The sequence below is a fragment of the Lingula anatina genome, chromosome 2, assembly GCF_051362555.1.
Source record: "Lingula anatina isolate TDL-2025a chromosome 2, LinAna3.0, whole genome shotgun sequence".
Taxonomy (NCBI): domain Eukaryota; kingdom Metazoa; phylum Brachiopoda; class Lingulata; order Lingulida; family Lingulidae; genus Lingula; species Lingula anatina.
In genome coordinates this window covers 17,423,115-17,439,667 of record NC_141768.1, presented here as the reverse complement: position 1 = coordinate 17,439,667, position 16,553 = coordinate 17,423,115, and the positions used below count along the sequence as shown (strand labels likewise).

General features: G+C 35.6%; 1 protein-coding gene across 1 annotated transcript; it reads left to right on the top strand.

Annotated features, from left to right (window-relative positions):
* The first annotated feature begins 90 nt into the window (after positions 1-90).
* On the top strand, positions 91-16,279 carry LOC106155871 (dual specificity mitogen-activated protein kinase kinase 6-like). The gene is made up of 9 exons (XM_013530896.2): positions 91-310; positions 8,368-8,437; positions 8,813-8,975; positions 11,063-11,182; positions 11,545-11,661; positions 12,013-12,192; positions 13,112-13,189; positions 13,911-14,050; positions 14,210-16,279. Exons 1-9 carry the CDS (start codon positions 301-303, stop codon positions 14,355-14,357), a joined length of 1,026 nt encoding a protein of 341 aa, XP_013386350.2. The 5' UTR covers positions 91-300; the 3' UTR covers positions 14,358-16,279.
* Positions 16,280-16,553: the final 274 nt, after the last annotated feature.

Genomic DNA, 16,553 nt, shown 5'->3' with positions numbered 1-16,553 from the left:
TTGTTATCTACCTTGCCAATTGATCGAAAATCTCGCGTGCTTATGAGACGATGATTCATCCCGTGACGTCAGGGAGGGTTTTCCCTTGGAATTCGAAGTGATTCAGATTGGGGCCTACTTCCTGTCACAGTTGCACTTGTTTTCTTAGAAAATTACCCAGTGTTGTGGATAAGGGCACGGGGATTTTATACTGCGTTCTTTATAGAGGATTGAAGTTTACCCAAAGCGACGATCAGAGGACCAGAAGTCTCAAACTACAAACTATTTGAGATGTGTTGTGGTTGAAGCTAGCCAAGCATTATGTCTACAGGTTGGTGATATTGAAATGAACATGTGGGAAATTTATTAACGGAATCCCCTATTATAAACCCAAAATAACAAAGCAGATGTGTTCTCCACTGGTTCTAGCATGCCTAGAGTCTGTGTAGAATATTTTATGGAGATGTGGTTGGCAGATAGTAAGATGTAATTTGCTGACTCAATCTCGCCTTCTTTTTGTGCCTTTTCTGTCCAGAGAGGAGAGAATGTTGCCTCGAATACCAGGAATGAATCATGGATGACTCCATGGAAACACAAAACATATGCTGTATTCCCAGAGGAAAGCATCACCTTATCCTTCTTTGGGTGTCTATAACAAAAAAAGCACTTAAGGTGTTGGACATTGCCTTATTATTTGAAATCCATCTATGGTTTGTTTCTTCACAAAATCAGGGTTGCTTTTCAACTGAGTATGTATTGTGTATTTTCTACCAACAATCTTCATAGAGTTACCATGCAGTTTTTCCTGTTGTCAGAGTATGTTTTAACAAGTCAAAATGATATAGCCCGGAATATTTGGGTTAGTCTTAGAGAGAGGTTACTCAGGTACAATGCCATCATTGGTCTTCCCAGCCTACCTGAATCATTTTACTGGAAAAACACACTGACATCATTATGCAATTTTGTGTTACTTATTTACTCTTGATGTAGCTTTGTTACTATGGGTAATGATGCCACTGCTTGAGGTTTGGCACTGCACATATGATATATGCAAACCACACAGGTAGATGCTGCTGAAATTGGTCACATTGGCATAAGTAGTGGGCCCACCACCTGTGTGTTGACCACCCCTTATAGATGTTCAACACTGCTGTATGGGAAACAAAAGAATAGCATTCCTAGTCACCAATAATCGACCACAGCTGTATACTACAGACAATTTGACCTCTGATTTTGGCCTTTATAACAAAACTGATAAATAGTTAAAAGACATATATGCTTGTACAATTGGGTTGCAGCTGGCATATATGACACTTGCTTTTAACCAACCTTATCATCAGTTAACAAATGGGCTGAGGTTGTGTCCACCTGTGTGCTGAAGGTTAGTAATTTAGAAAAAAATTTTGATTCATTGGCATCTGTGGATTTTGACCTCTTGGAGGTTTTCTCTAGGCCATACAATGACCAACATTTGACAACAATGACCTCTGTTCAAAGGCATATCAAAGTGCACGAGTTTGTAGAATTGGGTGTAATTGATTCAAACATATTTTATCATCAAGGACAATTATGACCCTGATTGAAAGACAATAGGTTAAATACAATGTTGGATTTTACTTGAAAGAGAAAGTTGGATAAGTGGAATGACTAAGTGAAAGATTTGCAGGGAATTCCCAAATATAGATGTCTTCCAAAGATTTAATTTTTCCTCAACTTTGGTTAATTAAATCCATCAAATCAGTTCTAGATGACAAGCTAAACATGATAGGGTTCACAATTCTGATAAAGGGCAGTCTTTTTAACCTTTTTTTTATAAACAAATTCCAAGTTATGAAACTGGATGGAACTTCAACTATCAGTACATAACAATCATAACTATATAATGTTGTGTAAATCCCCATTAAGTATAAATCTTTCTTGGAGATCACAAAGCTTAACAGCAACCAAATGCCCTGTAATAGCATTGGGGTGTACAAACCGGTGAATGTTAGTGCTGTTTACACTTACCACATAAAATACACAAGTCAGGAGCATTCATATTTTGCATTATTTTATGTCCTCCAGTCAACATACGTTTGCATCTCAATCTGTAGCTTGAAAATGCTGAATTTGATTCCTAATAGTAGATATGATTTGATATGACAGTGCACTAGATGTGAAAAACATTTATGGTAAGTTTTTCTTGTCTGATCAAATCTATAGATCAATAACTGAAGATGGGACAATTTGAAAAAAAGACACTTCTGCTGATTGACAGGATAGCATAATTAGCAGCTATGTGTTTACCTAGCATGTGTATATAAGCAAGTACCTAGCAAGTCTGTATAAACTCACGTATTAGAGACCATTCCCACAGATATTTAGATCAATCTATCCTCCTGGGGAGTCTCGCTAGATTGCTGTCAGCTTGACCGGCTTAAATGTCTGTCCCGCCTACTAAAAACTGTAACAACTTTTGTGCGCTCTCAGCTCCCGGAAGCTGACAGCAATTTAGCATGAACCTCCAGGGAGTTAGGTCGATCCAGATGGATCGATCTAAATCTGTGGGAACCCAGTCATAGACTTGCAGTTAACGAGGTGAGATTGTTTCAAAATTGGGTGTGCTGAAACACATGAATAATGAATTTGATAGAACTTAATATGATGTAATACATTTTTGATGAAATTGGACAAGAAAAATTACTATAACAGGATGACTGTTATGGTTAACTGTTAGAAAAGGATATTTATGGGGAAATAAAAATCCCTGTTATAAGTCGTTATGAGATCAGTTTCAAACTGTTACATCCTGTATTGACACTATTTTCAAGTGGAAATACATCCTACCTATATATATTAATAGTTGGTTTTTATCTATGACAGGCCCTTACATATCATTATGTCTTTATGGATAGGTTCTAGTTCCAATGTCCATCACAAATAAATATGTCAATATACTTCTTTAAAGAATTGGAAAAAACATGATAGGAGTACCTCCCAGAAGTTGCTTTTTAATTGGCATCATTGTAAACAGTTGCAATCAAACGCCTGCATCACCTTGCTTAACCCTTGCAATTATTCCTTAGTCTTAATTACTAGTAACCTACCCTGCTGATATAAGTGCAGTGTACTAGTACTCATAGCATGATAGGTATACACACATGCACACTCTGGTTGCATGCACTCTTGTTGGACTGTTAATCAGCATTTGTCATTGTTATACAGTTAATTATTAATGGTTACTCCCATGTGATGGAACGATGATTGGTGCATGACCACAAACCACAGAAACCGTCCCGCATGACTTCCACTTTCTCAACTCCAGTCCACATCATGGTTTGTTCCATCCACATTTTGGTTGACTGACTCCATCCACTATCAGTTTTTATAACATAATTATTTGATGTTGGAGAATAGTAACAAAATAATTATCAACTTGTCAGCAGGTGACCACTGGCTTAGCATGCACCCTAGCAGTCATTAATATGTTTTAGGTTTGCATTCTGGTGAGCAACCACATTTGAAAAGAAAACAACAAAGTTCAGTTACCCATTCAGAATATTACCAATATTATATGTATGCATTTATAGGCAAAGCACTATGTAGGGTTTGTTTTAGTAACATAGTAGGATTTCCCACATGACAATCAGACATTCTCGGCACCCACAAATTGCAGTTGTCATCAGTGCACAGAAATTTGCCAAAAAAGAGACAGTGGCTGCAAGAAGTTGAGGTAGGGGGGAAGTGAGTTGTCAGAGGACACAAAAAGTGTTTAGGCATTGGACTAGAAATGGTGGGATGAGGGTAGAGCTGCACACAGGATCTGTTTATGATATGTTTGCAAATTTTATTACAACTCAGTCGCATATTGGCCAGTTGTAAGGGATATCTGCATGTGGACAGATGGTATAGTGTGGAATATAGATTTATATATATATGGAAGGTATGCAACTCACTGCATGATAACTCATGAGCACTGCTGAACCCTGAATATTTCCACAGCTAATGTCCTGCTTAAACTAGGCAACAATGCAAAACAATTTGTCTGTACCAATCTATAGCAATTGATCTCGTATCAGTCTGCAGCGCCTAGATAGGCTACCTCTTCTTAGGCCCTATTCCCAGAGACACCATCGGCCTACATGGATTAACTTAACTCTGCAGGGATTTTTCGCTGAGTGCAATCAGCGTTACAGGTTAACATGCCTCCTCCCGGCCTTAAGTAGAATGCAGAAAAGCTGGTGATTGTACTAGTACCTTGGAAACAAGGGGAACTGTGTCAGTTAAGCTGATTGCACTTAGCAAGAGTTTGGTGGAGGTATGGTCGATCTAGGTAGACCAGTGGTGTGTCTAGGAATGGGGTCTTGGAGGAGGGGTCCTTAGAGAATAGCCCTGACAGGGAGAGGAGGTATTCAGCAGTTCACTGATCTTTCTTTTAATGGATGCTAATAGCCATGCATTTAACTTCCTGGTCCTACCTCACACAGTTGTGTCTTTGTGTGCCATAGCTTTCATAGATTTTGTTTTACTTTGAAAGCTGCCTTATCTATCATAGAGCGCATTCTCAACGAATTAAGCCAGGCTTTACAAAGCCGGTGACCTAAAAATGGCGGACGTACATGAAAGAAAAACCGCCTAATCTTTTAATAGTCTCTCCGCCTCTCACACGCCTCCCCACACGTCGTCCCTGCGGGGTACAGTAATTAAATCTCGGCTCCGAACATTAATATTTCCGTGAATATCTCTGGTGATAATATCTCCGTAGATAGTCGCTTCATTGCTGCTCTACGGGCCAAATTATTCCTTTTTCGTCTCTGTTTTCAAAGATAATAGAACTGAAGAGCTTTTTTCCTTCGATCGCCTTCAGCCGCCATGCTTTCTTCACCACGAGTTTAACTGATGAGCATGCGCACTTAATATTTCTCAGGTAGCTTCCGCATGGCGAACGGAGCCGAGATTTAATTACTGTACCCCGCAGGGACGACGTGTGGGGAGGCGGAGAGACTATTAAAAGATTAGGCGGTTTTTCTTTCATGTGCGTCCGCCATTTTTAGGTCACCGGCTTTGTAAAGCCTGGCTTAATTCGTTGAGAATGCGCTCATAAATGCAGAGAAAGTTGCAATGGATTTATGAAAACCATGGCATGTCAGTGCCAGCCATTTTATCCATTGGCCTGATGTAAGGAAGGTTTTTAATTAATCATCAGTTATGAAAAACAGCTGGGAAGTCATTAAAAAGTGTAGTTGTTTGCAGAGTTTTGCCAGTAAAATAGAAAGGAGCTTATGTGTGGCAGGGATTCACCAGCATGGAGCTCTGGCAGATGACCTAGATGTGGAGAGAAATATTTGGGTCATGGTGCCTGGGAAAGGTGGGTTACAGATACACATGGCAAGGGCCCATACTTGCACTTTAGGAGCACTGATCATGTATGGTGGATATTTGGGTCAAATTGGTTATCTTTCTCAAAAGAAATGGTACATACAATTTGTAGAAGTGTGAATTAAGTTCATTGTGGTGTTTTCATAGAAAAGAGTAAATGCATTTTATCAACCCATATGACTCATTAGAAGAAGACCAATAAATATATCTTGTAAATGTTTTACCCATATTCTGCATGGTCTCATAATAGTGAGGGAATTGTTCACCAGCACTATGGCTATAGTAAACTTAAATAATATTTAGATACATAGCAAAGCTTATTTTTAATTACAAAAGAAAACCCCATAATATTCATTTTTTCTTTTTCAGTAGATATCCATTGTTTTATCAGAAATAAATTATTGTTAAACTCCCAAATCAAAAGTTTGGTGGAGAGAGCCCAGACACTTGACCCAGTGTATTTTTCAGATGCTGCCTTAATATTAACTTTCCTAAAACATACATACTGTAACATACATATATAGGTCTTTAGTTTGTTTTGTTTTCTTAAGCCCGTGAACTGGATTGACATTCCAGCCGAGCTGTATCATTCTGTCTGACTCTGTGGTTTCTTTACCTACCTTACACAGCAGGTGACCTTTACATATGAATGAACAGAGACACACACAATGATATATTGATTTGGAAAGCTGTGAAAGAAATTGATCTTGGATTAAATATGATTTGTGTTGTGCAGCATTTTTCATGAACATAGGTACAGTTAATAGTAAGGTGGCAAGATGTCATTCTTGAAAATAAAACTTTGCCTGCCAGCAGCCCCTAAAGTGTCTTTAAAATGTTTTTAATTATGAATATAAGTACACCTTAAAGTACACCCGGAAGGCTTGATAATGACATTGAGCAGTGAGAAACTCATTGTAGTTTTAACTACAAGATATTGAACCTAACCACCTTAAATTTTGGTCTGATTAAATTAACTTTATCAGTTATAAACAAAGATAATGGCTTTTAAGTTAAACAATTGTAGATATCTCTAGGTGCAGATGTAGTTGCTATTGTAGTTATAAATTCAGTTCCTTGGTTTGTCTTCTTGGAAAGGTGATGTCAATTTTTTTATTGTCTGTAGTAAAACTGACACTTTTTGCAGCATATTCTTCTGTAAGTTTTCAAAACATGAAGTAATATGGGACAAGCAACTCCACCAAAGATAAAATTTCTGAATTATTTAGTGAGATAATTCTTCAGTGTGCAGATTAGTACCATTAAGCAGTAACCTATCAATAGTGCATTTCTGTTCCCTGTTCCAAAGAGTGCTTGGGAAGACCCTCTCTTATGTAGCATTGAAAGAGATTTAGTTTTTTTAATGAAAAAAAATTCCTTAATTAGTCCTAAATAGTCCTAATAGGTGATATGCCTTTTTACCCTTACTGGTAAGTATAAAATCACTAATTCACAAATATACAGATAAATCTTTCCTATATTTCTTACCTGGGGTAGCGCTAGCAATTTTTTTCGCTTAGCCAAATCACCACATTTCTGTCAATTTGTTACCAAAATGGTTATAATTTGGCTACAACATGTCAAATCAAGCCCTTTTTCTTTAGCCAATTTAAGTCAGTTTTAGCATTTGGCTAAATTGGTGAGTGTTAGCGCTACCCCAGCTTACCCCTGATGTTTTTTTTTTTTTTTTTTTTAGTAAACATATCTTTTGAATAATATTGTTTGTACTTTCGAAATTTTTCTGTTCAGGATACACATACCACAAAATGCCTTTTTTTTTTTTTAATTTATGGGAGAAATACAGTCCACACAGTATGGCCTTTAGTTATTTTTGATCTACTTTCCAAGAAATATTATCAACTGTAAAATTCTTCCTGGTTACATAATTTACCTGCAAGTTAGTGTTGTATGAATAATTAAGGGACTTACATTTTCACCTCCTTTGGCTAATTGCATGCTGTTTGTCACCAATCTAATGCAAATAGTTATGGGCCTTTCTTGATGAAAATTCTAGGATAGGTCAGAAAATGGCTAAATTAAAAGTGATTACATTCTGATGGTGATCCAGCTCATCATCTGGATCCAGAGAATTTTTAAAGAATGTTCATGTTTGGAAGATGGAGACAGTTTGGTCATTTTTTCTTATATTACAACAAAAATGGTAATGAATTAGTTGATTAATAAATGGTTAATGTCTTGATTATCATATTAATATTAATTTTTAAAAAATGAGAATTGAGTGGCCTTGGTTGAGGTCTCTTTCTCCTCAAGTCTTTTAAAGTTGATTTTTTTTACTCCACACTGGCATTTGGTTGTTGCAGTTTGCCGCAATTTCAAAGAGGGGGTTCTTTTTCGGATAAAGTGGAACCTTTGCCATGAAAACTGCATGTGCATTGATAAAATTTTACATGAAGTGGACCTTTTTACAGCAAAATGGGCAGTTCATTTGAAACGCTACTTTGATGAATTTATATCTGTTAGTAGCTATTTCATTTTCAGTCACTAAAATTTGCATGAGTATGTATCAGTTATATTGGTATGAACATGTACAGTATGTGTGATTTGTAATCATTATACATTGTACAAGATGTGTTACATTGTGAATAAAATGAGCTTTGGGAATTGAGCCTTGGGAGCCTGGCAGTTGTTTATTTTAATTCCTTTTTTTTTTTTTTTTTTTTTTTTTTTTTTTTTTTTTTTTGCAGGATTTATTTTTGTGCATCATTTATCTGAAGCAAGAGCATTCATTTTTCATGCTTAATATGTACAAGATGTGCACTTTTACTGAAACTGAGCCTGTGATGTGTACTTTTCTGTGTTCTTCCTTTGGTTTTGCGTTCTAGTCTTTCCTTCTAGGAATAAGTTGTTTCATAAATCATAGTCTTTATGCTCATGTTTCAGTTTGTAATTGTACTGCTTAAAATTTCTTGAAATGCTCTTATATCATGAAGAGATATAAGCATGCTTGTGATATATCCCATATGTGGTATATTTTATCACCGCACATATCAATTTTGTCTTTGCTTTCAGGAAGAACCAAAAAACCTCGACCAAAGCTTCAATTTGATCCTGCCCACAATAAGCCTCCTGCAAGTCCACTGTAAGTATTACAGGTCTAGTTTTTTTATATTTCTGTAATTATCACCAAAAAAATAAAATTTGTTTGATTTCTTTCTTCATTGTACATTTTGACTTAAGATGTGGAGTCCGAAATTTCTGTCTAGATAATTTTAAGCCAATACTTTCTGAGTACAACTACATTGGTGTATATGTGTGCCTATGTTTACTAGTATGTGCCAACATATGGGGGCATATGGGATTTGTTGTTCTAAGTTATTGCATTTGTCAGTGCCATTTTTAACAATGTTTTACCTCAAAATTTATTTCATTTTCCTTCTTTCTCTTTCTTAATAATGTTGAGACAAAAAAATTCTTTATTGGTGCACACCATCTGACGAAGTCTGAATCATTCCAGCCCTCCCAGAGATTTGGATTCAAAGGCCACTATAACAATTGATGACAAATCCTTTGTATGTGAAGCTGATGACTTAGAGGCGATAGTTGAACTAGGACGAGGTGCCTATGGCGTGGTGGAGAAAATGCGACACAGACCCAGTGACACAATTATGGCAGTCAAGGTATTTGTGAATAGACAGTGTTTCCCCTGCACTTAAATGAGCGAGGCGCCCGCCTCGATGATATTTGCAAGCGCCTCGCTGAAATTTGTCAAAAGCACCGCCTCGCTGGACTATATGGAACAACAAAGTATATTTTCACTCATGCTAACTGAAAATTATATTTATTTCTAAGCAAATATGGCATTTTCTGTTTACATACGTAATCCCATGCTTCTGAGCACTTGATTTAGTAGTAACGGAAAGACGCATGCGCGTATGCCTAAAAATAACCAGCAGTTACTATCTCCCTGTGAGTGCCTCGTTTTCGCAGTTCTGTGCCTTATTTGAAGTATAAGAAACAGAGCGAAACGAGGCAACTGTTCTTGACACCATGTAATCACGTGTCAAGAATACACTTTCTCTATCACTTCATGTTCCGAAATTCAGACCGCCTGTTGTTTGTTTTTATAGTTTACGAATATTCACTGATAAAAAAGGAGCAAATAAAGTGGACTTCGTTGATTTTATAAACTTGGAGAAGATTTTCTATTGATTTACGGGTGAGTTTTGTGAAAGCAGTAGCGTTGTAAAACTGGGTCACGTCAGTATTTCGCGTGGAAACCTATGCATTGAATATGAATTTCCATGACTGAATAGAACCATATTAATGAATAAAGGAAGAACTAAAATTGATGATAAGTGTGATTTTCATCTCTTTAATTCCGAAGAATTCATTTAACGATGTTTGAAGTCGTTGATTATAAATTACATCTCAAACTACGTATAACTAGTAGCGGGAGTCGCTTTGCGCTGAACGACAAGAGAGAGAACTTTTGCGGCAGTTTTATATTAGGATGAAGCGCTCCCACACGCAAAGTCAATTGACCAGTTACTTTCACAAGAATGTGAAAACGGTAAAAACAACATATTTTATCAACTTTTTGGTCAATTTAAAAATAATTCAATGTAGTAAGCCCTTTTTCTCGTTTCTTGTAAGTATTAAAGTAGTTAACTTTTTTTTTTTTTTGAAAGTATTAACTTTTTTTTTGAAAGAGTATGTTCTATAAACTGAAAAGGACTAAACTGAGTGAATGCACTGACTGGAAAATAAATTTTGTCCGAACCTTTGTTATGTCATTACTGAATTAACTCCTCAAAACATCTAAAACAAGACAATTCAGTGCCACATAAAATGTAAAAAAAATCAGTTCTAAATACCCTAAAATGCACCAAATTGCACCTCGATTTAAAAAATGTTCCGGGGGGGCATGCCCCCGGACCCCCCTAGTATTGCTGGGGTCGCGGACTGCCTACCACCTCACAGAGCTTGAAAGCCAGGGGAAACACTGATAGATATATAGTTAACTTGTAGTGCAAGTAATAACACCAGTAGACATCTTTCTAGGACAGAAAATTATAATCATGGTAAGGATTTTCAGATGACCTTGACATCATTTTGCATACATTTGACAAAAAACTTAGCTTCACATTTCATCCACAAAAACATTTTTATGGATATATGCATTGACATTTCTCTGTTCAACTTTTAGCAGTTTTTTCATTTTTAAATGTGCCAGTTATTTGATATGTCTGTATATAACTAGACTAAGCATTATGTACAAACTTGTAACTTTGTATGTAAGCACTGACTAAAAGAGTGTACATTCCCAGCTGAAGCACCAAATTTGCCTATTAGGTCGTTATCCTAGAAATTCCTCAACTGCAGGTATAATAAGCTATGACCTTTTCCTGCTTATGTTTGCTACTGCTACTGGTATTCCCAGACCTGAACTGGGATCCACATCTCATAACCTGGTTCTTTTATGTCATTAATGATTTCCTTTTCTTCCCCCGCCCACTTTCTCTCTCTCGTTTATTTGGTTGTTCTTTTGTTTGTTTGTTAAAGTTTTTGATTAGATTTTTTCTGTTCATGCAATTACTCTGACTGATTTCTTCTAATTTTAGAATGCACATTTTGCTGTTGCTTCATGTAGATCTCGTTACACAGTTGCAGCTGATGACAAAACTACAGGATGTAACTGTCTAATAATAATAATAATAATAATAATAATAATAATAATAATGTAGTATATGAATTTACCTTCCAGAGGATACCATGCACATTAAACAGTCAGGAACAGAAGCGACTGTTGATGGATTTAGATGTAGCTATGAGAAGTGGGTCCTGTCCATATACAGTGCATTTTTATGGGGCATTATTCCGAGAGGTGAGGTTATTGAAATGTCTGTTTCTTACAATATGAAAACCTTATGCCTTTCCCTACTGTGTAGTATGAAGTCAGTGATAATTTCACTCCCTCAGGATAGAATTCTAGTCTATGGCAGGTTATGTCCCATTTGATGTACAGTGTCTTATCCAAGGCCTCAATAATACTTGATTGCAAGGTGGTTGAACCCAATGCTCAGTGCTCTGTTCTGGGAGTGAGATGATCTTTTCAGTGTGTTGTTTCCAATTGATTTATTTATTTTTATTTTTTTTTTTTTACAAAAAGTATGCAGACATTGACAATATCAGCATATATGATTGTTCAGAATGTTGGTTGAAATTCTATTATTTCTCATTTTCTAGGGTGATGTATGGATATGTATGGAGGTGATGGACCTATCTCTAGACAAATTCTACAAGAAAGTTTTTAATCTTGGGAGAACTATACCCGAGGAAGTCCTAGGGAAAATTGCAATATCTGTAAGTACTGTGTGGTAATGCAGTGAAGGTGCTTTACATTTAATGCCAAGAAACCTAGAATTTTTTTTCTGAAAGAGGGTTTTCTTGTGTAAAATTGCAAGCTCAGTATTAAAAAATGTTAAATTTTGACAATGATTTTTTCAAACACAATTGTTTTTATTGGATTCATAAAAAGTTTATTTATAGCTCATTATTATACTGATTAAGATGCAAGTTATGTGAGATTTTTTGAAAGTTTGTGATCTTATCATTTCATTGCATAAAATAAGACAATATTTTACATCTTGACTACACAGATGACATTTTTCATTATTACATGTTTTAAAGTTGTCATGTTTTTCCCTCCATCAGGTAGTGAATGCTTTGAGCTACTTACAAGTGGAGCTAAAAGTAATCCACAGAGATGTAAAACCCTCAAACATTCTCATCAATGCCTCTGGTGTGGTGAAGATTTGTGATTTTGGCATCAGTGGCCATCTTGTAGACTCTGTAGCCAAGACATTAGACGCGGGCTGTAAACCATATATGGCTGTAAGTTGTTGTTTTATTTTCTGTCCTGACTTTAAACGTGGGGTGTGATCATTAAGGAATTCCTTGTTTACTGGGGGGTTTATTTTGACCAGCAACCTGTGGCATTTGTCACTGGTTTAAGGCAGTTGACCAGTAAATTTGATGCTGGGGTTGAAATAGACCTGTTTTACAATACAACTTAAAGGAAAATTTGGTCTTAAGAGTGCAATGAATTGGATCGAAGATGATCAACTTGCATTTCTCAAAAAATTCTGAAGGACCACTTCTCCCATTTGTGGTTTTTTTACTGAGTCCTTAGAGCAAATTACATTTTCATGACAAAGGGTTTTTCATGTCACTAGTGACAGTAGTTTATTTAGCTGTGTCAGCTACATACATACATTTATTCTGAGTCAGTTATTGATGAAATGTTCTCATGTCAGTATCACAGAATGGACTGTGTATTCAGCAAATACAACTTAAGCAGTCTAAGCTAAGCCGAAATTTCAGGACTCTGTGAGACAGACACCTAAGACTTACTAGTCTGAGTGACCAGTGGACTGAAAATTTTAAGGCACAAACTTAACATGTATTACATTTTGATACTTAAAATTTCTAGACTAATTTTACTGTTTCCTAAATGCTAAGGGTATTTTTTGACAATGTTTCCTTCATGTGGGAAAATTGCCTAAAAGATAAAAATTGTGAAATTATGCAAGCTTAAAGTTGGACATAGTAGAGTATGCAGTTGCTGTTTTCATTATTATACTTTTAATGTTGAGTGTGTATGTAAAAGTTGAATTTCAAACTTTAATTTTAAAAAGCTTCATGCATTAAATGTACAGTTTTTGGTCATTGAAGACAAAATCAAAATAACCATAACCTTGAAAAAGGGCAGCATTTCAAATATGAATGCATTTCTATATTTTATATATTTTAGCCTGAGCGTATCAACCCTGGAAAGGGCCAGAAAGGTTATGATATTAAATCAGATGTGTGGAGTTTAGGGATTACAATGGTAAGTATGACTGCTTTCATGAGTGTTTTGTTAGAGATTATTCAAATTGCCAGCTAGATCAGTCAGAAAAACCTGTATGGTGTATTTTTCAGTTAAAAGTTTGTACATGCTTTTAGATGACTGTCAAGAAGGCAGTTTTAATTCGGACAAGACATATGGTCAAAAAACCTAAAGCAGATAAATTTTTTAAAGCTTCAGTTTTTTCCTAATATTTCACTGAGACTTAAGTTATATATGAAGCGAGCATAGATTCCCTGTAATGTGTATAAACCACTTCATGTGACTCATATAAAGTCATCATACCAAAGGATAAACCAAATTAATCATATGGTCAGCAAAAATAGCTTTAAAATGGCACCTTCTTCAAAATTTGGATTGTAAACTTGACCCATTCATACGTTCCTCTGGTTCGTGAAAGTCCACCAAATGATGTTTTAATGTATGACGCATAACTGCTGTGTGTGCAATAGCATAAATATTCAAATATTCAAAACATTTGGGAGTTATGCTCAGAAAGAATGCATAAAATATCTGATCGAATTACGTTTTTTTGGTAAGTATAAGACAATACCCTTTGGTACTTCTTTAAGTTATTTGCTATTTGAAACTATACTGACAGTGGAATTTGGTGGGGTTTAGTGGCAAAGATTTGACTTCATATATAACTTTTAGTGAGCCTTGAAAAATTCACTCTAAGCAAAAATATACTTTATAATTTCAGATTGAAATTGCTACAGGCAAGTTTCCATATGCTCAGTGGGCAACCCCATTTGAGCAACTCAAGCAGGTTGTTAAGGATGACCCTCCAAAACTACCAGAAGGTGCCTTTTCTCCAGGATTTGATGATTTTATAGTTCAGTGGTAAGTTAAAATAGTTCATTGGTGACTAATTGTGATATATACTAAATTTTAATTTGTGTTCGAAGATATAACTAAAAATGGAGATTTTCGAGTGTCAAAAGTTTCGGAAATGGCTGTAGGATTAAAAACTTTTATTTCAATATTTTTCTTTATTTTCAGTCTTCGTAAAGACCCTGCAGAGAGACCAAATTACCAGAAATTACTGGAGCATCCATTCATTGTGGAGCATACAGCTAAAGAGTATGATGCTGGGCCTTTTGTTAGTGAAATCATTAACATGCCTCCTCCTCAACAACCTTACAAATAACGGGAATTCTGACCCACCCTTACAACATTTTCAAATAGCCCAGTTTCTCCATAGGAAAGAAGGATTAGTACTTGTACAAACTCTTCTCTCTCAGAAATAAAGGTGGTGCAGTTTAAAAGAGATTTCTTCAGAGGACAATTCTGATCTCACACACATGGTGAAACGTTGGACAGAGGATAAGTATTCGAATTGCCATTTGGGAACTTATAAAAACAGACCACTTGATAAGGAAAAAACTTGCATGATGTTTGACTTGAGTAGATATCTGTAATAATTAAGAACAAGTGTAAATGTGGGATTATCCACAGGTTTCTGTACTGCATCACACTGGTTTGTCATTCAGCCAAAGCCCAGTGTCTGTGATAGGACTTCAGAAACTGAGTTATCACAAAGTTTTTCCTGGTGTTGCCCCATAAATGGGGTTTATGAGGTCACTTCCTTTTAGGCCACTACCTGCAAGGAAGCAATTTTCTGGGGTAACTTCCAATATAAGGTTACTTTTTATGAGGTCACGTCAAGTAAACAAGATGAAGAGCTGCCGCAGTGAGGGGATTATTTTTACTTTTGTGAAGTGTCTTGTGTGAAAAGATGTGATTTTAGTATATCAATAGCTATATGAATGCCAGTGTGGAGGAAGAAAGCTTGTGCTTCAACAAGCTGGTAAATAATGTTGTGATTTTGAAAAGACCAAATGCTGTTATTAAAAAAAATTATGAAAAAAATAGTGTAGCTTGTATGTTAGATTCAGTGTAAATCAAGTCAGGGAATTGGTCAGGTGTAAAATTTACTATAGATAGCAATAAAAAGCTGCTCTGTGTCCAGCAAGTGCATAGTGACCATCACAACCTGCATTCAGGACACTGCTCAGTTACATTTGATCATTTACGTTAAAACTATATAAGAGGCATAAAGTACTGTCATAATTGAAAGTTAATATCAAAAACTTTCAATTATTGAAACTGATTCATTTTATTTCATTTTGACCCAAGCAATTGACCAGGTTCTTGCTGGCTTTGGAGGTAGATGATGTAATGCACTTAGCCCAAACTGGCTAGCTGGACACTAATATGGTAGTTTTGTAGTGTGACAAAATGCCAAAAGCCCTTAGTGCAAGAACAATGACAAGAGTTGAGTGGTTTGAAATTAAGGTTATTAATTATTATTATTAAGATTTGGGATATGCTTTGAAGCTGTCACCATGTGTAAAATATGGATTTGAGTGAAAGAATTTGGTAACAATGATAGCCTTTGATTCTATCTAAAAGATGTGTAGAAGAATTGTCACATGACAGGACTTCATATTTGCTGGGAAATTGGGCAATATACAAAACCAGCTTGGTAATACAAAGACTGCCAAAGTGTCCAAGCCTATGATGAAGGGTCAAAAGTTATATGAACAATTGTTTCTGTCACTGACAGCAAATTGTTAGCTCTCTTGCAGCTAAAACACCTTCAGTGTCAGTATTTATTTTCATTAATGAATCTGCCAGATATATCTGCAGATAGATTTTCACCACCATCACTTCTACCATATAGTACTATTTACTTAATTGCAATTTTGTGGAAAGCTTTTTAGTTAATGTCACAATTTGCATTTATGACTATCCAGACACCTGTCAGCTAACCATGGAGATATTTTGTATGCTGTGGTCCAATGCATAAATGTGTGAATTGTTCTGTGGAATTTGAGATTAAATTATGTGAAAGGGAAAGATTAAACTGTTGTACTTGCAGGACCTGCCTCAGATAGAAGTGATTCAATATTTTGTATCATAATTATTATCATTACATAGTTTATAGCACTTAACTACAGTTTGAGAGACAGATGTGTTATGATATTTTATGTCAGATGCAAGCTATATTATATCATTATATTTATTCTTTGAAAAGGACAAGGGAATAAATACAGTAGTTGACAACAATTTGATCGTAAATTTTGTTTTTTAGTCAACATTTGACTGGCATAGGTCACATTATTAAGCAATGTAAATGTTGGCCTTGCTAGCAAATGAGTGTCTAAGAAAGAGTTGTGTGAGGAATTTTACAGTTTTAGACATCTTAATATTAAAAGTTTAACATCGAGCCTTTTTTCCTGAACAAAAAATAAAAATAAATAAAATAAATAAATAAAGTTTAAAAAAATAATAATAAGAAAGAGAGAGAGAAAGAAATAAAGAAAAAGTGGCTTTTTTTTCA